The sequence below is a fragment of the Anabrus simplex genome, chromosome 12, assembly GCF_040414725.1.
Source record: "Anabrus simplex isolate iqAnaSimp1 chromosome 12, ASM4041472v1, whole genome shotgun sequence".
Taxonomy (NCBI): domain Eukaryota; kingdom Metazoa; phylum Arthropoda; class Insecta; order Orthoptera; family Tettigoniidae; genus Anabrus; species Anabrus simplex.
In genome coordinates this window covers 3,140,289-3,167,922 of record NC_090276.1, presented here as the reverse complement: position 1 = coordinate 3,167,922, position 27,634 = coordinate 3,140,289, and the positions used below count along the sequence as shown (strand labels likewise).

Sequence of the window (27,634 nt, the reverse complement as noted above, 5' to 3'; positions counted from 1 at the left end):
ACCACTCAGCAAGAATCGACTTCTTTGCTGCCATTGTTGGAGCTTTGTCTTGAATTACAGAATGGTAGGGGGCATTGTCCATTATTATTGTACAATTTTCAGACAGGTTATTCATTAGTGTGTTTCAAACCAGTTCTGAAAACTGACACTATTCATCTCCTCATGGAAATCGTCAGTCTCCTTAGACCTCAGAACATATAAAGAGTTAGGTACAAATCAGTTTGCGGTACCGGCATGTAGCACAATAATTCTTCCCCCTTTTCCAATGGGCACTGCCATTGTACCTTCCACAGAATCATCTGTCCAGCCTTTTCCTACGGTATGGTTTGCATTAATCCATGTTTCATCTAACTACACAATCAAATCAAAATTTTCCTTCATAACGTCCCTTAAAAACCGGCAGCGCCACATCACAATATCACTTCTCTCCATTAACACTCGCCGACCGTTTAATTTCTTGTAACGGAATTCCAGTTCCTTTACCACAACATTCAGTGAAGTCTTGCTTCCATTAAATAGTTCGCTTTCCTTCAGAGACTCACGTAGCTTCGCAAGAGTAGGGTGGTCTTTTCTGCGGTAGTAGTCGTCATAAATATGACGACGAATGGTATCTTTCTCGAAACTGTCCAAGTTCGTCACTGGTTTGGCCCGATTCCTTTTCTTACCCGGCGTTTCAACTTAGGGGATCCAGGAGATTGTTCCTCCACGTGGTATTTCTCCTTTCCAATTGCCACTACTGTGTATTTACTTACTTTGGTAGCGTCGGCAGTTCTCTGTACGGCTTGTGCTAAAGGAAGCAATGTAGCACCGTTCTCCTTTTCTTTCTCAAAGTACTCGCGCACATTGGACACAATTTCACGGGCCTGGCTTCTCAAGGGCGTGCCTTGTCCCACACCTCTCAATTTCTTGCCACTTGTCTTTCCTGAACTACACTGAGACACGGTAAACACGACGAACTAAGTACACTGATACATGGACGTAAATAAAACTACAGCTATTTAATAATTAAACCTATACTATACTTATGCTAAACTGTAAACTACGCTATACTGTACTATACTAGAGAAATAAAACATGAAAAAACACTAATTCTGTAGGAAAATGCAAATGGTCGCGAACCGTACCGAATACCATACACGTTGAGCGAGATAGGTTAACCACGTGGTGAATGTAAATATCAGACTTGGCAACTAGGTTTCGAGATCGTGCTCTGCCGATATAAATTGATGTAAATGGCAGGTTGGGATTGGTTGGATGTCTATACTTCGGTGCACAACCACCAGACAGAGCCAAAATCGGGCTAAACGTCAATTTAGAAGTAGAGCCGTGCAGAGTATAAGCATCGTCGTCTTGGTCTCCGTGACCGAGTCCATTATTCTCCTAGGTAACCTATCCTCCTCCATTTGCCTCAAACGGCCCCACCGCCAAAGCTGGTTAAGGCGACACTTCGGAGATTTAAAAAAAAAATTGATATTTTGGTCATTTTGGTGAATTTTTTAATGACTGAAATTGAAAGGATAGAGTTTTTTTTTTCCTTGTCACGAAGTTATTCCGCTGAATTAAAACAATTTATCACTGTAATAATGCTTTGTTTGCCAATTGTAATTTTACATTTAAATCCCATTTTTCTCCCATATTATTCTGCCAAACGTAACAAAATTTGTATGATATATATATCTCAGCTATGTTAAGAAACCTGCTTATGGAATTTTTGATTGCAGAATTCTTTCAAGTAGTAGGGATTTTTAAATCCAAAATTTTAGAACACAAAAATTACATAAACTTTAGTGCAATATATCTCCTTATATAAGTTATGTGCAGAAAAAAAAGAATTATCTACCTAATTACGAATTTACATTAACATGTTAATTAAATTTCATGAAAAAAAATGGAATTAAAAATTTCAAAACCAAAAATTTATTTTGATAAAACTATTAATTGTATATGAAAGAAATGTTTGTAATAACTCTACTTTTATGTAGGTGATAATCCCACAAAGTTTTGTGAAAATATTTTTATATCCGGAGTGTCGCTTTAATGCATACAGCTTCATTAATTGAGTTCATTCCTCACTTAGCCTTTATCTCCTCATTCTGAGTACACTCCTGTCATTGTTCCCACCTGTTTGTACCAGCAATCATTCTTGCTACTTTCATGTCCGTTACTTCTACCTTATGAATAAGATATCATGAGTCCGCCCAGCTTTCACTCCTGTAAAGCAAAATTGGTCTGAAAACAGACTGGTGTAAACATAGTTTCATCCAAGAACTGACTTCCTTCTTACAGAATACTGCTGACTGCATTAGCTTTACTGCACCTTGATCCAACCTCACTTACTATATTACCATCCTGGGAGAACACACATCCTAAATACTAGAATGATCTACCTGTTCCAGCTTTGTATTCCCAGCCTGACATTCAATTCTGTTAGGTTTCATACCTAAAGACATTACTTTAGCTGATTTTCTTTTCATACTCCCTGCCCTATTTTCAAGTTCAAGCACAATTCATCATATAGACCAAATCACTGGCATGGACCAAACTGCTTACTACCTTTCAACTTAACTCAATCTCTCCCTGCCACTTTATACCTTTCAGTAGATGATCCACGTAAACTAACAACAACAAAGGTGAAAGATTACAGCCTTTCTAACTCCTGTAAGTACTTTGAATGACAAACTCATTCTACCATCAATTGTCACTGCAGCAAAATTATCAATATAAATTTCTTTGATTGCTTTTGTTAATCTACCCTTAACCCTATAGGCCCTCAGTACGGCTAACATCTTTTCCCTCGGTACTCTGTCATATGCCTCCTCGAGATCTACAAAACAAAAACATAACTGTCTATTCATCCCGTAGCATTTTTCAACTACCTGGTGCATACTGAAAATATGATCCTGACAGCCCCTCTGTGGTCTGAAACCACACAAGTTATCATCCACCTTACTCTCAAACACTGATCCCCCTTCCCAGCCAAAGTGCCAGTGAACACCTTGCCTGGTCATTTGAGTAAGAGAAAAAAAATGGTTAAGTTTATGTAGAAAAATGTGTTAATGATAAAATGAATAAGTTTCTTTATTTTACCCCTGACAATGGACATTGTTACCAAATTAGTGAATGTGGGTTTGTTGCTGATGCATAAGTCCATAGTGGTTCTTGATAAGTTCATTAAACTCATATGCTACACATAAGAGACAAGTTAATGACCAACAATATATTCCCCTTCACTACCTACAACAGTCTGCTTGCATTTGGGAGATAGTGGGCCAACTGCAGAAACGATGACTAGTTTTAAGTCTTACACAACGTCTACCTAAACAACGTCTAAATCAAGCACGATCTTTCATTGCATAAACGATGTTCAGCCAGTGTTTAACTAGACATCATTTAAAGTTATAATACTGGATTGAAAATGGAGACAGAAGTATTTTACATGCAACTCTTTGTTTGTCGCAACCAATGAAATTAGTCAGTGCATGCACCGAATGCCAGTCAGCTGTTTGTCTTCCTATACACATTACTCAAATATGGCTAAGCATGAGCACGACTTGCCCACAGATAAGAATATCGCTTTCGGTGGAAATTAAATTTCATAATATTATCGAAACTAAAGCGAAACGCCACCGCACGGGGAAGTGTAGCTTTCATTATAGAGTTGTTACGGTGAGTGTTATCTGTTAAAAAATTTACAATTAATCTACTCGTAAATAGCTTCGATGAAGGGAAGATGGAACAATAGTAATATGTCACCAAATGTGAGGTATGGGCCACACAGATGTAGCTTGCATTCTGGAGATCGTAGGTTTGAAACGCATCATCAGCAGCCCTGAAGGTTGTTTTCCACAGTTTCCCTATTTTTACACCTGGCAAATACTAGGGCGGTTATTATGGCCACGGCTCTTCTTCCCCAGTCCTCCTCTTTAAACAGTAATCACCACCACCACCACCACCTCTTGCCTTTTCCTACCTCATAGTTGCCAAGAACTTATCTGAATTAGTGTAACGATTATACATACATAAAAACCACATACAACCTACTTTTTAGTTTTCACTATTATGTGTGCTTACTCGGCAGAAAATATAAGTGAATCCCCCCCCGGCTGATGTATGTGACAGCCCTCTGAAGACTGGGACCAGTAATTCTGACATGTAATCGAAGTGACTTATAATTCCATGGAAATTATCCCGTGTATAATAAAATATATTGGTTGCCAAGAATTGTATTCAAGTTGACAGTTACCGGACTGTCACTTAGTCAGTCTCAAGAAACAAGACTCTTGAAAAGTGAAATCTTATTTTAAGCTCTACCTCTCCATACATTTCAAATGAATTGCTGCGATTTCGCAGCGGGCAACCCACAAAGAAGCCATCGGACTAACCTTTCTTCGTGGAATCGTCTCAACATGATAATACAAATTACTTACATCTTTCATGGTACATAACCTCTGATTGTGATTCACTCCTCTCATTTGATGTTAAACAGTGTTCTCAGCAGTGTTTAAACATGGCCGGTTGAAAATCGGTTTTAGATAGTTTCCATGTGATAAATAACGTCTCTGCAATGCGGCAACCATACTTAGGAACTGTTTAACTGTCGACATCGTCTAAACACCGTTTCTGCAATCGGCCCAGTGGGTTCAAACCCCACTATTGGCAGCCCTGAAGATAGTTTTCCATGGTTTCCCATTTTCACACCGGTCAAATATGCTAGGGCTATACTTTAAGGGCACAATCAGTTCCTTCCCACTCCTACCCTTTTCCTCTCCCATCGTCGCCATAAGATCTACCTGCGTCATGTGGTATACAAAGAAAAAGATGTGGAGGAATGCTATCTAGAGGGCACTTGTATGCTGCACTCTGACAACTGAATGATGATGATGACGACATTTTGTTCATTAAAACATGTTACAACCTAACCTAATTCTACAGATACCTTATCAGAGACATTTGATCAGCACAAACAATCAATGAGTTGTCCCGCAAGACAACTGAAGATCAAACCTACCTGTTGGCTAAAGCTTTAGCGAGAAGTTCCTTGCGTCTGCGATTCTGCTCTTCCATCATCTTGTGTCTGGTCTGGAACTCATCTAGAGAGGTCTTGTCCGAGCCCACCACCTCGTAGTTCTTGCCCTCCTTGATGCGCAAGAAGACCGGCCCGTGACTGGGGCTAGCATCTGCGCTCGATGTCTTGCTGCTCTCTGGCGAAGGACCGCCGTTAGAGACTGCACAACCAGAGTCTGAGCTGCCTTCAGACATCAGGGGTAACTTCTCAGATGTGTTCTGCACATCAGGAGCCTTCTGGAATCCATACATAAGATAAGTAATGGAAAGGAACAAACAAGTGCAAATCAAAGAAAGATAGGAGAAACAAAATGACAGGTCAGTGGGAGAAGCGTGAGAAACATAAAAGAACAAGGACAATCTCCACATTTTAACACATTTCAGACTGGGTGCTCGTCACACTGCTCAACCCCTGTGCCCGGCCATTTTCTGTGTAACTTATTGCTACAGCACATGCACATAAACAAATGCATCTAGCTTCACTAACCTTGTACCGATTATGGTGAAATTTACTGGAGACCTTTGGTAAGAGTCTTAATAATGTTTCCTGGGAGTGGTAGGCTGTGTTGCAATGACCTCTCTGAAGGGGCACACAGCAACTTTTAATAATAATAATGTTCTTTGTTTTACGTCCCACTAACTACTCTTTTACGGTTTTCGGAGACGCCAAGGTGCCGGAATTTAGTCCCGCAGGAGTTCTTTTACGTGCCAACAAATCTACCGACACGAGGCTGACGTATTCGAGCACCTCCAAATACCACCGGACTGAGCCAGGATCGAACCTGCCAAGTTGGGGTCAGAAGGCCAGCGCCTTAACCGTCTGAGCCACTCAGCCCGGCGCACACACACAGCAACTTCTGAGGGGATCAGTTGACCAGTAGTCTCTTCAACATGATTTTTTTACCTGTCCCATCAATATAAAACAAAGCAAAAAATGTTTGCATCTCACTACTAGTTACATCAGTCCACTCCAACCTCTTAGACGTATTTTGTGTGATGAAGCAGTCTGCTGGTGATACAAGTTCTTCTGCTCAGCAACAAGTTCAAAGAAATCATCACAAAGAATAAGCCCCACTACTTCGTCAATGTTTTGAGGTTCATCAAGTCTTTACCGTTATGCCAGGAACTTCTGGGAAATCCTCTCAAGTCAGTGAACTATTATTTTCTACCCATTCATCAGAAGAAATAGCCATATCACATCCATTTACACTCACATCATCACTTTCAGCCTCGTTCTCGACCACCACTATTAAGAAAACACTTCACATTGTTTTATCACCCAAAGCAATTTTGTCAGAATACCTGTCACCATCGAACTTGTGATCGTCAATATCGCTGGGGCAATCTGAATACTTAACTGCATATAATTCATTTAAAAAATTTCATCTGCATCTAAGCTCATGTTCAGTCTGGGAAGGGCCATTTTACCTACCACATGGCTCCTTGAACTACGTAAACATGAGGTCGGAAAACTTAGCAAATGAATCATAAAACAGAAGAACGTAAAGCAAATCTAGCATGAAATAAACAAAAGCTTCAACACCGAGATTCTAGTAACCTTGATCACCAGCTAGTTTCAGAAGTTTCGACAGATGTCACCGAATGTAAGAGTCTCATGAAGACGAGTTAACTCGTCTCCCATCCACAACGCCTGGGTAGCCAAACACGAGTAAACTCGTCTCCCATCCGCAATGCGTTAAAACACTGTCATCTTAATATAGATTAGTTCTCCTCAATTCTCAATACCAAACACACTATACCGTATTCACGCGAATAATACCCGCATTTTTTTTTTTTTAATTGAGGCTCAAAATTGGGGTGCGAGTTTTATTTGAGTCAATGTTAGCATTTCTTTTTTCAAAATCAGCCTTCCTAAAGTTAGGGTGCAAGGATTATTCACGTAAATATGGTAATACATGTTTTGAGAACCAATCATTCTTTCTTCAGTGAAACAAACATATTTCAAAATCTAATGATGTGATGAAAACACAAACATAATAAGATATTCCCTTGTTGCCAAAACATTACATAAACCCAAATGTTTGAAATACAGCTTATTTTATATAATCTCTAAAATTCTTTCCATTTCAAAGATCAAATAATTAAAATGAACAATGTTGTATGAAAGGGTTCAATCTTCCTAATGTTTTTATTTTATGAAACTCATAATTACTGATAGCATTCACTTTGTGGGTATTTTAAAATCTTTATGTTGTTATGACTGTGTGGATTCATTCAACTTGTTCTTTAGTATGCTGGGTGAACTTCTTAAAATAGTGAAATGTGTGGCTGCTTGCTGTTGACACAACATTCTCCTGGGACTGTGAGTGTTAATCAACTGTGTTCCAGTAATCAATAGCAAGGAAGGGAAAAGGATGAGGGGCATGATATTTCAACTATTATTGGAAGTGTGTTTGAAATTTTCATTACTTTTTTTTTTTTTTTTTTTTCCTAAACATACGAGCTTCTCAATTTAAACGGGTTCTCTTCTGCCAACATTTCATTCAAATATAAGTCACTATTACGGTTTTTTTTTTGTTTTTTGTTTTTTTGGGACAGGCAGATCAACATTTTTCCTAGATATTCATATAAACAGACCATACAATAAAATAAAATAAATCCACAGACTGTTTCCAGTCATTTGACCGAGTCAGGAATGGAACGAACGAATCCCTCAAAGAATAGGACTGAGTTCAGATTTTACAGCTAATGTTGAAAACCAAGGCACAACACATGCATCTAGCCAGTTACAATGTATGGCCTAGAAACTGTGACTCTTAATGCACACAATGTGCTGGTTATCAGTCTTAGGGTCAAAATTCAAGTGGAGTAAAAATGAAAAAGAACACAGGAAATAGAAAAGCAATCACTACCAATCTACATTTAAAGCTGGGCCCAGGTATCAGAGTCCATATAAAAGAACTTTCCTAGTCTTTTCTTAAATTGGTAAATGATTCCAATCTCTAATTCTTCTTCCTATAAATGAATATTTGCCACTGTTTCTCCTCTTGAATTCCTACTTTTTCATGTCATGATCTTTCCTATTTTTCAAACCTCCATTCAAGATCATTCATCTGTCAAATAGAAAGATGAGCACTAAGCAAGCCGAACATGCCCTCGAACACTCCTGGCACTTAAAGTCTCATACGTTGAGCGAGTACTGGTTAATATTATCATCATTATTTCATTGTTCAGGAGTAGGCTATGTGCCAACACTGAGTTTCACCCTCTCCCTACCTCACCACCACCACAATCTTCATCATCATCATCTCACACCCAGCTGCACGGATTGGCCATGAGTGTCAAATAGAGAGACCTACACCAAGCGAGCCAAACATGTCCCATGACAATCCTGTCCCTAAAAGCCATACGCTTAATAAATAAATAATGTTGATGATGATGATGATTGTTGTTTAAAGGGGCCTAACAGCTAGGTCATCGACCCCTAATGGTACAAGGTGAACGAAATTAAAATTAAAACTTCAAAATGTATCCACTGACTAGAGTCTACAGCAAATGAAGATGAAGAACTGATCGTGAAACAAAAACAATGAGTGGATCCTATTCATAATGCCTTAAGTACTGGAATGATACTCATCTAAAGGGGTCCAAAATCCAGGTCACTGGCCCCTCATAATGGTGCTAATCACTAGTAAAGCAGAACCATGGTGTCTCTCATATGGTGGTACTAATCACAGGTAATGAGACTCATGGTATGTCACACACAGTGGCACCACTCACAGGTAACACAAACCTATGGTGTTTCACACATAAGGGTACTACTCACAAGCAACGCAGAACCATGGTGTTCCTCACATAGTGGAACTAATCACAGACAGGTATTCCCGTGGAGTTCCTCACTTAGTGGAACTAATCACAGGCGATGTACACTCATGGTGTTGCTCACATAGTGCTACTAATCATAGGCAATGTAGACCCAAGAGGTATCACACACTATGGTAACGCCCACAGGCAACTAAACCTATGGTGTTCCTCACATAATGGTATTACTCTCAGGCAACACAGACCCATGGTTTTCATCAAAGTGGTACTTATCACCAGTCAAACCCGTGGTTTTTCTCACAACGTGGTGCGAACCACAGGCTACGCAGACCCATGGTGTTCCTTATAAAGTGGTACTACTCATAGGTAACGCAGACCCGTTCTGAACAAAGTGGAACCGACCGGTGGAATGTACACTATGATACTTACCACAAACAATTCCCAGACCCGTGCTGTTTCTCGCATAATGGTACTGCTTCTATGTAACATAGACCCATGATTTTCCTTGCAAGATGGTACTCGTCGCAAGTAACGTAGACCCATGGTGTTCCCATGCAATGGTTCAAATTACAAGTAATCACATGGTTCTAATATCATCATCCCTTGGTCACCCCTTTTAGTTGCCTCTTAAGACAGGCAGGGGATACCGTGGGTGTATTCTTTGTCTGCGTCCTCCACCCACAGGGGGTTGTGTGTTTGGTCCGCGAGACCTATTATATTTCGCTGAAGTCCGCCGGCAAGCTGGTTAGGACCCCCCTATCCGCACGTGGGAGTTTCACCTCTCACCTTGCTATGACAGCGTAGTAGGTTCATGGTAATAAATAAATTATTATTTCATGAAATGTTGCTTTCCATTCAGCCTGCCCAAAGAAAATTCCCACACTTCACCACTCGTTATAACATAGAAAACAGAGAGTTTGGATTCATGGCTGAATGGTCAGCGCAGTGGCCTTTGGTTCAAAGGGTGCCAGGTTCGATTCCTGGCCAGACCTGGGATTTTAACTGTTCGGGGACTAAGTGTTTGTTTTCATCTCAATACACATCTCTCCACCTGCATACAACAGAGCACACTACGAACCACGACACAGACACGCAATATAATGAATACATCCCTCCAGATTGGCTTGGCACCAGGGAAGGCAACCAGCCTTTAAATTGGTTCAAACCCACATGGAGTGCTGACCCCAAGAAAGTAGAGACCTGGATACTGGAAGAAAAGGAAGGCAGAAAGAAAGATCATAACCTCTGAAAATATGGTATTTTCAACATATGAGAAGAATGACTTAAAGGGATCTGGACATAAACATGGGCTAAAAAATATTTTTTATTTATTTCGGTTTTTTTTTAATGAAAGAGGAGATCTTCCTTTATCAGAAAATATATGGCTAGTATAGTTTATGCTTGGTCAAAGTTAAAGTTAGGGCATTTAAAGTCACCCACGCGGCTTCTCTCGCTAGAGCTGCACATGAAAACAAAATACCCTCTGTAGCACAAACTTCAAAATATATCGTCATGAAATTTCAACATTCCAGCAGCAATACCAGAGGAGAAAAGAATTATTGTGCGTTATTTTCTGATCTGACCTCGTATATACAAATGAAAACCACAAATTCTGATTTATAGTTCATTTATGGAATATATAAGCACATGTTAATTAAGAGATCTTTTAATGACTTTTCAAATTTTTTACCATTCAAATTTTGTATATCCTTAGGCAGTTTGTTGTAGAATAACATGTGGGCTATTGTCCATCTTTTTAGTGTGGTGGAAACTCATGTAGTAGTCATTTCTAATTCTTGTGCTATAACTGTGGACCTCATTGTTACTTATAGTCAATGTTTTGTTGTCCTTAGATTTATAGATACTGTACAGTATATGGAAGAGAGTGTGATAATATTATGAGTTATGAAAGAATGTTTGCCAAGTATTTTGATTCGGAATGTGAAAGATGATCCTTAGATCTTCCTTTTGCAGAATAAAAAGTCATTCAAAATATTCATTTGCCACACAACCTCAGACAACTATCCCATAGCTCATGTGAGAGTATATTACTCCATAGTACACTTTTAGTAACAAATCTGTGTGTACATTTTTTGATAGCCTACACAATAAAAATATTCCAGATGTTAACTTATTACAGACAGTTAACATGAGTCTTGCAAGATATATGACTATCTAGAACAATGCCTCAGAATTTAGTAAAATCTGTTGTTTGAAGGTATGTGCCATTTAGCTGAATACTTATATCAACATAACAGTCCCTTTGTTCACCACATTAGTTTTGTTAGGCTTCACCATAAGGAAATTGGAAGTGCAAAGTCTGCTGATACACAAAGATGCATTAAGATTTTGTACCATTAATTCCCTATCTGTGTCATCTGCATAGGATTCAATGGTGGAGTTTACAAGTTTTGGCATTTCATTAACATACAGGAGGTAGAGAAAATGTCCCAAAATAGTACCTTGGAGAATACCACTATTTGTGATTTCAAAGCAAGATCTAACCATGTTATCTACAGGGTCAATGCATAAGTTTGTGTGGTATTCTTTTAGGTTGGCAACAATGCGGCATGAAGGGATTGGTTATCATTATTTCATGGTTTTAACTGAGTTTGGAGTTTGTGTGTTGTGAAACACAGGTTTTCTTGATTGTGAACATATTATTCGTGAATATTTCAGACAAACGGATACGGAATGTCAAGTTGAGCATTTCTGACACATTTTACTCTTTGAGTTTAACCGAGGATCCCGTGCAGCAGGAGCTGAGAAGCGTACGGGAATGAAGCAATTGCTGAACGAACAGCAAAAAAAAAAAAAAAAAAAAAAAAAAATGGTTTTCCCACTTTCGAGCAGGACAGTTTGACTTGTCTGATGATCCACATTTTGGAAGACCTTCAGATTTTGATGAAAATCACTTGAATGAGTTCTTGATGAGAATTCTCATCAAACAACGCGTGAAATGGCGCAAGTTTTTTAATGTGATCAGTCAACTATTGTATGCCATTTGTATTCCATGGGTAAGGTACAGAAAGTGGGTATATGGGTACCAAATGTGCCAAGTGACAGTAACAAAAATCAAGTAAACATCTGTTCATCATTGCTTGCCCGGCACCGGTTGGCTTGTGATAGGCACAAAGCATTCCTTTCGAACACTGTCACCGATGACGAGAAATGGTGCTTGTGTGTCTACATGAAGAAGAGGAAAGAGTGGCTCAGCCCATCGAAAAAAAAAAGCTACTCCCCGTGCCAAGAATAGTGCTCATCCGCAGAAAATCGTGTTGTGTGTTTGGTGGAACAAAGATGGCATTCTTCACCATAAAATTCTTCCGAAAAATGTAACGATTACCTCTGCTGTGTATAGTGACCAGCTAAGACGGCTTGCCATTGCTACTGACAACAAAAGACAAAGACAACAACTAGTCTTATTGCTCCATGATAACACTCATCTGCATACAGGTGTGATTGCTGAACTTGGCTGGGAACCTCTTCCTCATCCTCCTTATGATCCTGACCTTGCCCCCTCAGATTTCCATCTTTTCCGTTCTCTTTATAACCACATTCAGGGGGCAAGTGTTTCCTGACGAAGCTTCTCTTGGCCAATGGCTAACGGATTTCTTCCAGTCAAAACCAAAACAGTTCTACAGGCAAGGCATTCAACTGCTAACTGAACGTTGGCAGAAGGTTATAGAGAGTGGAGGTGAATATATCACTGAGTGACTGTGGTTGTGAGTTACAGCACATGACAGTGACAGTAAAATAATGTTGTTGCTATTTGCTTTACGTCGCACCGACACAGATATGGCTTATGGCGACAATGGGATGGGAAGGGCCTAGGAATGGGAAGGAAGCGGCCGTGGCCTTAATTAAAGTACAGCCCCAGCATTTGCCTGGTGTGAAAATGGGAAATCACGGAAAACCATCTTCAGGGCTGCCGACAGTGAGGTTCGAAGATAGTAAAATAAAATAAAATAAAATAAAATATAAGAACCACACAAACTTACTTCAATGCACTGCTTACACTGTTGTAAATAAGAAGTTAGTGGATGTAAAGTGACACCATGGACACCACAATGTTCTAGTTTCTTTAGCAATAGATGGTAAAGTAAACTTATATCCTCATCCGGAGGTGGTGCAGTTCTTTTTAAGGCATACCTCCAATTGAGGTGAGCTGCAGGCACCATTTCAACCACATACCAGCCCTCCTGCCATTCTTAAATTTCTGGTAGTACCGGAAATCGAACTTGGGCCTCCGAGGACAGCAGCTAATAACACTAACCGTTACGCTACACAGGCGGATTCAACTACACTATCAAAGGCTTTAGATAAGTATAAAAATACTGAACTAACAAAATTATTGTGATCGAGATTATTTAAAACATTATGAGTGAAAGCTGCTAGAGCAGTAACAGTTGACAAACCTTTCCTGAATCCATGTTGATAATTTCTGAGAAGAGAATGCTCACAAAAAAAAAAAAAAAAAAAAAAAAAAAAAAAAATGTAAAAAAGTGATTTAAAACAATTTTCTACAGGAATTTATCTAAAGCAGAAGTTACAGTTATTGGCCTGTAGTTATTGATATCACTGGCTGCTCCTTTCTTATGAACAGGTTTAATGATACTAGTTTTCAGACTTTCTGGAAAGATTCCATTCATTAAAACAGTGACAGTTCATGCATGAAGGGCTTTTGCCCAGCCACCTTTTAAAAAACATTCAACGTTATTTTACACTGTAAATGAGTACATAAAGAGATGGACAAATGTAGCGAAGTCGAACTTATTTAAAGATAAAAATTTCATTGTTCCGTATTGAAATTATTAACATTAAAAATTAAATAATTGAAGTTCAACCAATTCAATACATAAAAGAAAGAAATGTAGTAATTACATTCTTATTTAAATGGGACCGGTTTCGACCTTAGTCCAGGTCATCGTCAGCCGTAAAAACAAGTAGGCGAAATCACACAATGTTTATGAATATTGGAGAAATGGGTCAGTTTCACACTCTGTCAGGCACAAAGTCACAACACTATCAAATAATATATGAAGATTTAATCTTAACTGACCCATTTCTCCAATATTCATAAACATTGTGTGATTTCGCCTACTTGTTTTTACGGCTGACGATGACCTGGACTAAGGTCGAAACCGGTCCCATTTAAATAAGAATGTAATTACTACATTTCTTTCTTTTATGTATTGAATTGGTTGAACTTCAATTATTTAATTTTTAATGTCGAACTTATTGGTGTGATATTCAGTTATACAATGTTATCTTTATTATTTTGGCTGTAAACATTTTACTTATTTATTTTCACAAAAACAGCAAAAGCTTTCAGACCGTGGCTGCTGTCAAGCAAGCACAATGTTTTGTCTTTAGTCGTGAGGTACTCAGTCTGTGGCAGCAGAGCCCTGAATAGGTCCCCAGACTTTGCTGGTGTGCGGGGTGCGGAAGGAGCCTGGAAGGACGATGTGGGCTTGTCAGGCGAAGGAAGAGTGCAGGCGGGTATATGTTCTGTCTGGCAGAGCCCTCAGTAGGTCTCAAGAGTTTGCAAGTGTGCGGGTTGTGGGAGGAGCCTGGAAGAACTATATGGGCTTGTCAGAAGTAAGAAGAGTCCAGGCAGGTGTAAGCACTGATCAGGGAAGCTCTCAGCAACATTGCCAACCACTTGCAGTAGCTAGGCTTTCTCCCCCAAGTCTTGTATTAATTGTTGTTAGAGTCGGGATTGCTTTAGCTGTTAGCCTGTTAATTAATGTGCGTGTGCATAAATGCCATAGTAGTGTCGTTAATTAATTAATGTTGTAGTGCAAGCAGATTCCTATTCAGCCAGTGTCATCGGATTATTACTTGCTAGCTGAGTGGTCAGCATACTGGCCATCGGTTCAGAGGATCCTGGGTCAGAGATTTTAATCTTAATTGGTTAATTCCAATGGCTTGGGAGCTGGGTGTGTGTAGCGTATTCAGCATTAGAAATCATCCTAGATAGGGCCCTCATCTTCACAGACATACAGGTCACCTAATAGGGCGTCTATGAGAACAAGACCCGTACCAGGCCTCTCCGGAGGCCATATGCCATTGCATTATATATATATAAGATTATTATCATCATCATCATCATCTTCCTTCCAAGTATTGGGCCATGTGTCCCGTTAAGGTCTTGCATTTTTCTTTTTGCAAGACTTGAAAGCAATCAAATGTCCTTCCGACGGGTTGCTAGCCTGAAGGAAGTATTATTATTATTATTATTATTATTATTCATCTAAAAGTATTGTGGTGCTGGTCAGTGAAAACTGGACCGACTGGGGAGGTGAAAGAGATGGCGGCACAGCAGAGTAAAATGTCACGAACCGCCACTGCATTAAAACTTAGTTTACTAGGTACATTCATGGGATAATAAGCTCATTCTTCAACTATTTCAATAATTTTGAAGAGATTCTGTCCCACCCAGTGACATGACCAAAGAATTTACTGAAAGTAGTGCACACTTCTTGTGGGTGAGTAACTGTAGAATCCCTTTAAAAAATAAGATATATTTTTAGGAATGTTGTAGCAAAGTCCATCTCCCTTTCTTATTTAATTTGCAATTTTTCATGCAGATTTAGTTACGTTAGTGGATTTTGTTAGCTTTCTAGTAACATTTTCAGCAATTAATTTAGTAGTGAGCTCTGAGGAATTTGTACTCGTAATGATATTATGAACTGGTTGACTTGAAAATCTCATATGCTGTTTTCATCTTCTCTTGAACGTAATTCAGTTCCAAAGATTCTAACCTTTATTAGTTCTTTATTACCAATGTTCTTTTTTTTCCTTTCTTTTTCACATTATAGGCTTTCTTTATAGTGGATTTGGAAAATATCATAAAATGCAGGCCACATATTACAGTATTAACATTACTGACTGTGAAGATCAGATGCTATTTATATGCCTGAAGACTTTCTTTTAACTAATTAATGTTGAGCACCCTTGTGCTTAAAATGTTCTTATGCTGGACTGAAATTTTATACAATATATTAACTGACCACTGTGCTCAGAAGTATGGCAGTCTTTATTTAAGCTTAGCATGGTAAGAATTTGAATGTATGTTTGTTATAATTTGATCCATACCTGTTTTTGAGGTTGGTGTAATTCTTGTTAGACACTGCAAAATATCTTTAATGTTGTGTATACCAAGTATATGACAGTTTTTGATAAGGGGCAGTTACAGTTAGGCTAAGCAATCTATATTTGTTGCCTTCTTACAAATAAATGACCTGTCATCTCTACAATATACAGTAACACCTCCACTTTATTGTATATCTCTGCAGTAACTATGAACTTAACCTATAATCACGAGTGGACCTAACAGGAGGAGGGCACTTAGGGCCATTGACCTACAGCGACTCCTGGGGTTGGAGAAAGATGCCCTGCAAATGACTACGGAGGCAAGAACTAGAAGAAAACTTACTAAGAAGCAAGTTGATGATGAGGTTGAAGGGCAAGAGGAGTATGGGGTGGGATTATTCTGAACGTGATATACAGGAGATTACATTGGTGTCAATTTTCTTTCTCTATTTACTGAAAATGTATAATTCTGGCTTTTGGGTACATTTTTCTCATAAACTACTAATGCTACAGTACTGAAATTTGGTACACATTCTTATTGTGTTCCTAACACGCTCCTGTAGTACATTCTCAATAAGTTAAAGCATATTATTATGCCATTTTTGTATTTAAAAAAGTGTAAAAAGTGGTAGGCCTATGGATGAATTTAATAAACTCACTGAGTTTCATCTTAAGATCATAATCAGGTTATGAGAAAAGTGTAACTAAATAACATACATACACAGTATTTCAGCAGCCTATTGTGCAAGTTGTAATATACCACAGCCAATAAATACAGGCATGAATTCTTCCACATCAGTGGACAATACATGTTACAATATGTGCAGTAATTTTCACATCACTAGATGCTATAGAACCAACTTTACACACTCAGAAACCACTACATAAATTTCAATATATTTATGACTAGGTCTCCTTAAGAATCAAGCATAACAGGGAGATCGGAGAACTGCTCAAAGACCCTAATACTGTAATCAAGTGTGCTAGGGTGTACCAGAGGGAAGTAGCCACCAGGAAGTTATTTAAAGAAGGAAACAAAAAGATGGTGGAATCAGATCCAGAAAGATATGAGAAGCACGGGTCTGATGAAGGATGATGCACCAGGCAGAGAAAAATGGTGGCCATGAGTTGGTGCAGCCAGGTACTAATTGGGTACAGTGAACACGTTATAACTCTGTCCGAGTAGCATGGCCTTTCTGAGAATTTGAAGGGACGAGGAACTGTCCTCCCTGCTATTACAATTCGAGTTCTTACAAGCTGCTTTATGTCTCACCAACACAGATAGGTCTTATGGCGATAATGTAATATTATTTACTTGAAAATCGACAAATTACAGGGGTAGCTTTCATTGACCTCAGTGCTGCATATGATATAGTGAACCACCATTATACTGCTTCAGAAGACCTTTACACTCACGAAAGATTCAAAACTTACCAGATTGATGTCAACCTCGTTGCAGAACCACACGTTTTTGGTTGACTTTCAAGGACAAAGAAGCAGATGCAGAAAAATGGATTACCCCAAGGAAGTGTACTGGCTCCATTGCTATTTAATATTTATACCAATAACCAACCACTCCCTAACAAAACAAGAAGTTTCATATATACAGGCGACCTTCCACTAGCCTGCCAGAGTGCAACTTTTGAAGAGGAAGAACTCATTCTTGACAGTGCTCTGAAGGAATTAGGCACATATTATAAGGCTAACGACCTAAAGCCGAATCCGTCAAAATCTCTGCTTTTGCTTTCCACCCTAAGAACTTTTCTTTTTTTCCTATTTGCTTTACATCGCACCGACACAGATAGGTCTTATAGCGACGATGGGACAGGAAAGGCCTAGGAATGGGAAGGAAGCGGCTGTGGTCTTTATTAAGTTACAACTCCAGCATTTGCCTGGTGTGAAAATGGGAAACCACGGAAAACCATATTCAGGGCTGCCGACAGTGGGGTTCAAACCCACTATCTCCCGAATGCAAGCTCACAGCTGTGCGCTCCTAACCGCACGGCCAACTCGCCCAGTCACCTCAAGAACAGAGAGGGCATCAAGGAAATTGCATGTCTCCTGGAATGGAACCCTCTTTCACCCCAAAGTAACTTGGGGTAATGCTGGACCGCTCCCTCACTTTCAGAAAGCACTGTTCCAACATCAAACACAAAGTCAGTACCAGAAATAACATCCTGAGGAAGCTCAGAGGTACAAACTGGGGTGCAAGGCCACAAGTTCTTAGAACTACTGCATTGGCTTTGGGTTACTCTACTGCAGAATACACATCCCCTGTGTGGTATAGATCATCCCACGCCAAGACTGTGGATCCTGCTCTGAATGAAACTTGTAGATTAATCACAGGATGCTTGAAACCTACCCCTTTTGAGAAGCTATACTGTCTTGCTGGCGTTGCACCTCCAAGTATTCGTCGAGAAGTCGCTGCCGATCAAGAACCAGTGAAGGTTGAGAACGTTAAAGCTCACCCGCTGTTTGGTCATCAACAATCTCAATCTAGGCTGAAATCCAGGAAAAGTTTCCTCCAGACATCAAAGCCCTTGAAAGGACCACCAGATAAGACTTTCCTTATAGAAATCTAAGCAGCAAGAATGGATGGAGCCATGTGAACATCTTCCGGCTGGCTACAATGAAGACTGGAGTGTTTGGAGGTCCCTTAACCAATTAAGAACTGGAATGTTCTCTGGAGACCATGGAAACACAAGAGAGGCATTGGAAGACCCCAGAAGAGATGGCTCGATGATAGAAAGCTCTTGGCTGGAACACGCTGGTTCCAAGTGGCTCAAGACCGAAGACGATGGAAGCATATGGAAGAGGCCTACATCCAGCAGTGGACTGAAATAGGTTAGATGAGAAGAAGAAGAAGAAGAAAGTATGACTGTAGTGAAGAACAAACAGTGAACCATATGTATCAATGTCCTCTCTGCCCATTTTCATGCTCAGAGCAAGACTTAATGCTTGCTGATGACAACGCCCTAGGCGTGGCTCAGTTTTGGGACAACATCATCTAGATGTACAGTAAATTTGGTCAATTTCCTTTGTTTGATAATTTTTGTAAATAGTTTAATTACTGTATTCCTTTATTTTAACTGTATGGTTAAGTATACTTCTGACACAAGTAAATAAATAAATTTAAATTGTCAATTTATTTGTTACAATTGCACCTCAATACGGAACAAAAATGAAATTTATAGCTTATAACTGTCACACATGGGGTCAAAATCTTATTAATGTGAGCTATTAGCGCTATCCCTATCTAAAGAACCAGAGAAACAAGGAAATGCCATTTGGTCCTTGTTTCAATGACGGTGAAATCCTGACATTCACCTCCCCGTGGTAGAGAGGGGGCAACGACTGCATATAAAAATAATATTTTTATATTATTAGTTTTGGTCTAAAATAATATTTTATATGCAAGCGGCTAACGAATGAAGGGATCGATTATCTCCCGGTATAAGGAGATCCCCTATACCTAGTGCCAACAGTCTCTTTGAGAGTGGATGAGCGGGTATGGGTAAGGGCACTCTATTGTCCTGGGGACAAGAAATTGTTCCCAAAGGCGGAGGAACCAGTTTGGTGAACGGCATTAGGATGCAGAAGGCAACAGGAAACCACTGCATTAAAGATCCTGAGAGATATTCCAATAAATCCACATGGCATGGCTGCAACGTCAAGATCGGAGCTGGCCGTGTGGATCGTCTACCTCCGTTTGGAGACGACGGCTTAAGAAGAATTACCGCTATCGATCATCTAAGTCAGAATTCATTCTATCAAACAAATATAACATAATATGTTCTAAATTGAATTTGGAGGAACACTTGTTTGAAACTATTCTAAATAAAGTGGACCATTTTCAAAATCTGAGTAACACAACATTTCCCAAAACTGGAAAGTATCTTCCTGGCTTCACTCAAACACGCATACAGAAACTAAACTTAAGTGATCTCCAAATTGCCATGAGAAAAGTTTTTACTGAAGAAAATGATCACAGGGGAAAAAAACACTTAGGCTATATTTAATTTGTATATGCCTAGGTAGTCCCTTACATTTTCTCTGAACTGGAGTAACTCTTATCAATATTAACAAATGCATATGTTTGCGTTAAAAAGGATCCTACTGCAGGAAAATAACAACATTTTAAAAACAGTTTTAAAAAATTACCTGAAGAAGCCAGAAATACATCACTTAAGCATGGTCCAATCTGTATGCAGGGTAAAACTTTACTTCCCGCAGCCCAACGTTTATAACATTATAGGGAAGTGAAAATAATGTAAATCTTACTTGGAATTCCTTTTAGAGGAGAGATGTGTTCATTGCCATGTCTAGGAACCCACCAGCCCGCCCCGAGAAATACATTTACTTTTATAACCTAATAAAGAGCAGTAGCCGCCATCGTCCATGGCTCAAGTAGTTTCTTGCATTCTCATTGGTCATGGTGAATGGAATGTGACGTCATTGCCATCAATGCTGATAAATACATTGCGTTACCAACCCCGGCTGAATAAAAGCACAAACAAAAAAACACCATGTAAAATTACAATGCGGCTTTAACCGTCCGGACCAATGGTCTTGTCCAGGTCTTATCCTAACCGTCTGCACGGCAAGAACCAGTCCAGACCAATCGTGTTTCCACATGAAACTAGAGGCGTAGGGCCGCTTCGCGGCTTCTAACTGTCCAGACCAATGGCCTTGTCCACGGCAAGAATCCTAACCGTCCAGACCAATCGTCTTGTCCACGGCAAGAATCCTAACCGTCCAGACCAATCGTGTTTCCACATGAAACTAGGGGCCTAAGGCCGCTTCGCGGCTTCTAACCGTCCAGACCAATGGTCTTGTCCACGGCAAGAATCCTAACCGTCCAGACCAATCGTGTTTTCACATGAAACTAGGGGCCGAAGGCCGCTTCGCGGCTTCTAACCGTCCAGACCAATGGTCTTGTCCACGGCAAGAATCCTAACCATCCAGACCAATCGTCTTGTCCACGGCAAGAATCCTAACCGTCCAGACTAATCGTCTTGCCACCAGCTATCGAAGCACCTCATGAAAACTAGGGGCCTAAGGCCGCTTCGCGGCTTCTAACCGTCCAGACCAATCGTCTTGTCCACGGCAAGAATCCTAACCGTCCAGACTAATCGTCTTGCCACCAGCTATCGAAGCACCTCACTCATTAGTTCCTCCGTACAGAGGTTGGCAGCTCTGAGCATAGCTTCACAACATCCTTCCCGAGAAGGCCGCGAGCGTGTAAACAAACGACAGTCGTTCCGCGCGCAGCTGAATGTAGCGAGTGCTGGGCTGCGAGAAGTAAAGCATTGATGTATGCAGACACGAGACCTTTTGATGAATCATTTCCACATTCCAATCAATAACTATCATTTTCCACATTCCAATCAATAACTATCATGTATACCCAAAATACTGCCACTGTTTTCTCTTCCTTTCCTCTAATTTCAATTATCAACTATTTTTAGGGTTCAAGGAGAGTAAATTAAAAGAAAATAGAGTGTCAAAAGTGAAGAAGGATGGAAAAAAGTAAAGACGAATAGGCCTAGATTATTGAAAAAGAAAATCATTCAAGCCTACCTTAGGCTTGCTGAGTCGAGCACTTTCAGGAATATCATCACTAGTAGCATCAGTTACTGTAGAAGTTGGAGGCGCCTTCTGTAACATTCTTTCACGAGCTACATTTTTCTTTCCAGAGCCCTTCAGAAGTCCAGCTTGACGTTTAGCAACCCGGATTTCAGCAACTGGTTTGTGGCTCTGCTGTCCTGCTAAGCGAAATATTTGTAATTATTAACATATAACCGAACAACCTACAGTTAACAAAAGTGTGAGAGATCAGGATTCCAAACATTCTAAAACATCACTCAAAGATATTTTGAAAAAAGGGGAATGTTCCCTTCTGCTGTTCTAAAAATAGCCTACTCAAATTAATCTCCTCAGGAATTTGACGGAATCTTCAACATCAACAATTCTAACGCTCGCCAACAGCAGTGTAGGAAAAGACCGGGTAAGAGATAGTACAAATAACCTCAACACTTCGTGTTAAGCCGGGCACAAACTGTATTCTTTGCTTGACAGTCTCACCTTACTTCAAGACTTTATATCAACTTTTACACAAGAGTGCACCATTTAAAATTAAATTCGTAAATAACACTATGATTAAACAAACAAGAGCTCGTTGATACAGTACATGAAAACGAGGAGTAGAATAACTACGTCTCGTACAAATTGTATTTCAGTGGTTTTTTTTTTTTTTTTTTTTTTTTAATTAAACGTACCTTCTACTAAACATTCGGTCACGCTAAGTTTCTTAATATCGTCTTCCGTAAATCCATCCCACTGCACTGCCATAACTACATTTGACGTATGTAAACACCCACGTACACATTATCATAACGCAAAAACATTCGAGGAAAGAAAACAAACTATTTTCAGATTCGGAAACATTACAAATGATGACATACTTGAAGGATATCAAAAAGGGAGAAATGTGGCAGAAAAGTAATTCCCATTTTCATTTTCTTGAATTAACTTGTTGACGGTAAAGAAATTAATTAAATTATTCTGATCTTTAGAAAATATATTAAAAATGCTCTCATAAAACTCCTGACATCCTCACATGATCCTTGACTTGGTGTTTTATGCATAATAAGAATAAGCTCAGATATCTTCATAAATATAATTTTACCAAAGCTGTGTGACGAACGATCAGAAAATTTCTCGTGAACGTCTCCAGACTCCAAGATCGGTTAATTTCAACGTTAAAGTTTCTCTCTCCCTCTGGGAAATATTATACATTCGGACTGTAGTTGGTATTAGCTATATTCTCATCTCTCATCTGTCCTCTTTCTAGCTCGTTGGTCCGTACCAACCGTACTGAGTGTTAACTCGATACAGACAATCGATTATGTATAAATGGCAGCGTGTTTTAAAGCGGTAATTTTTAAACAGGTGTAATTTAAGTCACCTTTATTACACTAATTTTACTTTTCATGCTGCAGACAGTGAATAATAATAAAGGTAAGGTTTATTGATAAACACTAATATTGTTTGATATTCACTTGTAATTAAAGTAATAATTTGAACTGCACTGCTTTTCCCCACTTTGCTTCAACTGTTTATGTATAAAAATTAGTGTAAGTCTTTTTCTCTGCTTTTTACGAAGGTTGAAAAGAGTATGACAGATCTTGACATTTTCTGCAACTTTCACAAATGCAGGAAACGCTTAAATACGACCGCATGGGTGACAAGCTGCTCTCACGCATTCTGCGAGGAGGATGGTAATCGAGCATTCAGTGATAGTAACAATAATGAATGCCCCGCTTGTAATACACGGCTTCCAAATAAATATGACGTTGTTAAAGTTGATTTAAATCCTTCACAACAGTTCAGATCTGTAAGTAGATTTGATTTCTAATTTATTACAAAAAGATTAGTAGGTAAGTTAACATTAGGCTATAAATGTCTGTACTGCACAAGGTTATATGAGATTTCTCATAAGCATTATCACCTGACCAATACTGATGGTAAAAAAACATATTATTTCTAATGGAGAACAAAACCTGCAGTTTTATGGTCAGTGCTAACTGCACATCTCTGTTTAAACACCTGGAACTTCAGTCTAGTTATGGTTCACAACCTAACAGATGTGCGATAACAGTAGGGCTCTAACTAAGTTCTGACATTGTTTCCTCCCACTTGCACCACAGATTTACATTCCATGCTTCCCATTTCCTTTTGGTCAAGTTATGTTTCCTTGTAGTTTGCCCCCTTTCCTTCCTTTAATTGGTTCCAAAGCTTTAATAACTTAAACTCCATTTATCTTAGATTCTTTAAACATCAATCAATCAATTAGTTGAACAATCAAAAGTTAATTGAAATATGTATAACTTATATTAAACATATTTGCAGATGGTGTTGGCTGGATTACGTCCTGAAATTGTTATTGAAATAGCTCATCGCGCAATTGCTTTCTGGAACTACCAAGTGTACATGGAGCATGTGTATCAAACAAAGTGTAATGAAGTTTCTCGTGAAAATCTGTCCCAAATGGAGCAGTATTATGAACATGTTGTTGCTAAGTTGAAAACCCAAGTACAGTCTTATGGCAGAAAACTTGAAAGTAAGTATACTTATTTATTTATTTATTTATTTATTTATTTATTTATTTATTTATTTATTTATTTATTTATTTATTTATTTATTTATTTATTTTAATTTTTTAGCCAACATAGCACTACTTCAGTCAGGTTTATAGAGTTTTTCTCCTTTTTGTCAGCCTAATACTGTTTCATCCTTTCTGAATGTAATTTTCTTTCTGCTTCTAGAATCACTCTTCCTATTCTCTTATGTTGATCTTCGTCTGTAGTCTAGTGTGTTTATCTTTCAATATCTTGAGTGTATTTGTTTTGTATGTTAAATCTCCTATTGTACTATGTAACTCTGTCATGTCTTCTTTAAGTTCTGTGATCCATCTAATATTATTCTTACTCTTACTCTTCCATAATTTTTCTGTTAGGCCTATCCTATTTTCTGGTGACCGTATTAGATGCCGTAAGAATGATATTCGTTTCTTTTTCAATGTGCTAGTCACAGGTTCTATTTCTTTATAAACTGTTTCATTGGAGGTAAAGTGGTTTTTTTTTTCATTGTACAGTCATACTCATTGTCCGGCTCCATGGCTAAATGGTTAGCATGCTGACTTTTGGTTTGATTCCCAGCCGAGGCACAGATTTTAATCTTCATTGGTTAATTCTGATGGCTTGGGAGTTGGGAGTGCTTGCCGTCTTCAGCCTTAGAATTCTTCATAGATAGGGTCGCATCCTCACAGAACATAGGTCAACTATAAGACATTTAGTGAAAGACCTGCACAAAGCCTCCCTGGACATCACACATCATTATTATATTATTGTACTCATTACTGTACATCACCAGATGTAATTCGTTTTCAATATCAGACTAACTCTGCTGTGCAGTAGTGAAAGCTGGGTGGACTCAGGATATTTTATTCATAAGTTGCAAGTAACAGACATGATGGCAATGAGGACAATTTTTGGGGAACAATTGCAGGAGGGCACTCATAATGTGAAGATAAAGTCTAAGTGTGGAATGAACTTCAGTGATAAAGCTGTGCATATAAACTGGCTTTGTTGGTAGAATCATGTTGGGCAAATGGAGGAGGATAGGTTACATAGGAAAATAATGGACTCAGCCATGGAGAGTAAGACAAGGAGAGGGGTCCAAGATGACTGTGGTTAGACTCATTTTTAAATTATTAAAATTAAACAGTGTAGAACTAAAGGAGCCACAGAGCTAGTTGAGCATTGGTCAAATAAGGGTACCTCACATTAGTTGCTAGACATTCCACCTGCAGCATTAGCATATTACCAGAACTAGCCAGAACATGAGTGTCTTTTGTGGATAATTCATAGATGCTCCATTGTCTGTTGTTGATAGTTAATAGACGCTCCACTTGCAGCACTTACATGGGCTTTCTTATTTGCAACAGACGGTTGCCAACTGCAACCCTAGTTATGGTATTGCTTTTCTTTATTGATCTGCACACTTCCTGACTAGTGACAAAAATAAATCATCAGTCTAACACGTCACGATTGTTAGCAGTGAGCCTGTTGAAAGGAGTGAGTTCCCACACAGTGGGGATTCTGTTTCATGTCAGCCATTGGCCCACATTCTTTAGGATTTTTTCTTGTGCAGCAGCTTTTCTTTATGATCTGTGCATGTCCTGGCTACTGACAAAAATCCATTGGCCTAACATATCAGGGGTGGGTGCAGAGAGCCTCTCGATGGGAGTGTTTTGTGTCAACCATTGGCCCGCTTAGGATATTTTCTTGTAAGATAGTGGTAACGCTAAACATCTGAAATATGATTTAGGTTATTTTTATCCGTACTAAGTTCCTAGAATTTTGGCCATTCGAGATGTTTTGGTATGTTAATATTTATCACTAAAACTAATGTCTTCCAAGGTACTCTGTAATTAACTTCTGCATTTCTATTCAAAATCATTATCATGCATTTACACAGTAATTTACAGATCATAACCAAGTAACATGTCCCCTGCCCTTTCTGCTGAATAGAGTTATTGCCTAGCACTTCCCTACATAGTAAACCTCGACCAGAACAAGGGAAATTGCTTCAGTGCAAACGTAGTCACCGGAGCTAGTGGATGATTAGTGCTTAAGATAAGTACAGAAAACTTTCTCAAGTTTCTAAGGTGACAGTGGAAAACTTTTGCATTAATAATTTTTGTATTACTTGTTCATAACATCACCAATTCACTATAATTGAGAAGATTATGTAACGTAAACAATATTGTACCTAGAGTATATATGCATGGTTAAATGTGATTTGATTGAATCCGTGGATGTTCTTGTAGAATGAGACATATCATTCTTTGTTTATTGCTAGTTGTATAATGCCACACTAAACAGTTAAGGTCTATGGCAACTGGTGTTAAAATGGTAAAGCTAATGAACAACCAATTAACAACTTATGGTATGCAGACAACATGATATTGTTTTATTAGAATGTTTGGAAGATTTAATACTAACGAACTGAGTCATGGAAGCCAGTAACTGATGCAGCTTGACACTTAATCTGAAAAAGAAGTGTTTTGTTGTAATATCTCAAACACACTCCCAAGGTAGCTTGATGATCAATGGAGGAACTGTACAGAAAGTACCAAAATACAAATATTTAGGAACAATTGTGAATGATAACACTGACTGTACTGACAAAGTAAAGTCTAGAACAAGCCAAGCAAGAAATATGTTCAAAAAAATTAGGGAAGTGTTCTGCAGTAGAAGCCTTAGTCTAAATCTAAAATCCAGATTTCTGAAATTATACATCTTCCCAGCCTTGTTCTATGGAATGGAAATTTATACCCTGAAGAAAAGGAAAATGACCTTTGGACTTACAGAAGAATATTGTGGTTAAGTTGGACAGCTTGGGTCATAAATGATGAAGTGATGAGACAGGTGGAAAAAAAGAAAAAGAGGGAAAGGAACTCTTAAATACAGTCAAGATCAGGTAGCTGCAATTACCACTACCATGCTATTTCAGGCTGCAACATGTGAAGCCCGGATCTATATCATGATTGCCAAATGTCTGAGAGGAAATGGTAATCAAAGAAGAAGACAAGCAATGAAAGCATTGAAGCATCCATATACAGGGGCTGCCTGGCCGAGGCGGTAAAGGCGTGCTCGGTTCGCCCGGAAGGACGTGGGTTCGAATCCCCGTCAGGAAGTCCTAAAATTTAAGAAACGAGATTTCCACTTCCGGAGGTGCATATGGTCCTGAGGTTCACTCAGCCTACACCAAAAATGAGTACCAGGTTAATTCCTGGGGGCAAAGGCAGCCGGGCGTAGAGCTAACCACTCAACCCCATCACGTTCCAAGGTTAACAATGGTGGAAGCCTTTACCTTCCACTCCTCCAAGGGCCTTCATGGCCTGTACGGAGGTGATTTTTTTTTTTTTTTTTTTTTTGCATCCATATACACTATAGCATAGTAGAGCAATCTGTTATTTTGAATGAAAGTAAGACATAATATCTTTTTTTGTTTCTTAGGGTCCATAATCATTTTTCTAACATCAGATTTAATGGTTCTCAGATGTATTAAATGATGGTTGTCACAGTGCTGCTGTTTGATGGAGTTGATCAGCATGTCAACT

General features: G+C 39.0%; 2 protein-coding genes across 4 annotated transcripts in view; one reads left to right on the top strand and one right to left on the bottom strand.

The window, feature by feature from the left end:
• Positions 1 to 22,325, bottom strand: part of Gorab (Golgin, RAB6 interacting) — a 64,407-nt gene extending 42,082 nt beyond the window's left edge. For 2 of the 3 annotated variants that reach the window (XM_067156666.2, XM_067156664.2), the window contains exons 1-3: positions 22,224 to 22,325; positions 21,526 to 21,710; positions 5,009 to 5,301 (exon numbers count right to left, since the gene is read on the bottom strand). In XM_067156666.2, the coding sequence (XP_067012767.2) occupies positions 5,009 to 5,301; positions 21,526 to 21,710; positions 22,224 to 22,296 (551 nt within the window). In that variant the 5' untranslated portion in view covers positions 22,297 to 22,325. The remainder of the gene's footprint in view (positions 1 to 5,008; positions 5,302 to 21,525; positions 21,711 to 22,223) is intronic. The other variant, XM_067156665.2, reaches the window with a different exon arrangement.
• Positions 22,326 to 22,901: 576 nt separating this feature from the next.
• LOC136884271 (E3 ubiquitin-protein ligase CCNB1IP1) overlaps positions 22,902 to 27,634 on the top strand; it is a 34,720-nt gene continuing 29,987 nt past the window's right edge. The window contains exons 1-3 of the mRNA XM_067156338.2: positions 22,902 to 22,965; positions 23,111 to 23,341; positions 23,857 to 24,067. Of these exons, the coding sequence (XP_067012439.1) occupies positions 23,123 to 23,341; positions 23,857 to 24,067 (430 nt within the window). The 5' untranslated portion in view covers positions 22,902 to 22,965; positions 23,111 to 23,122. The remainder of the gene's footprint in view (positions 22,966 to 23,110; positions 23,342 to 23,856; positions 24,068 to 27,634) is intronic.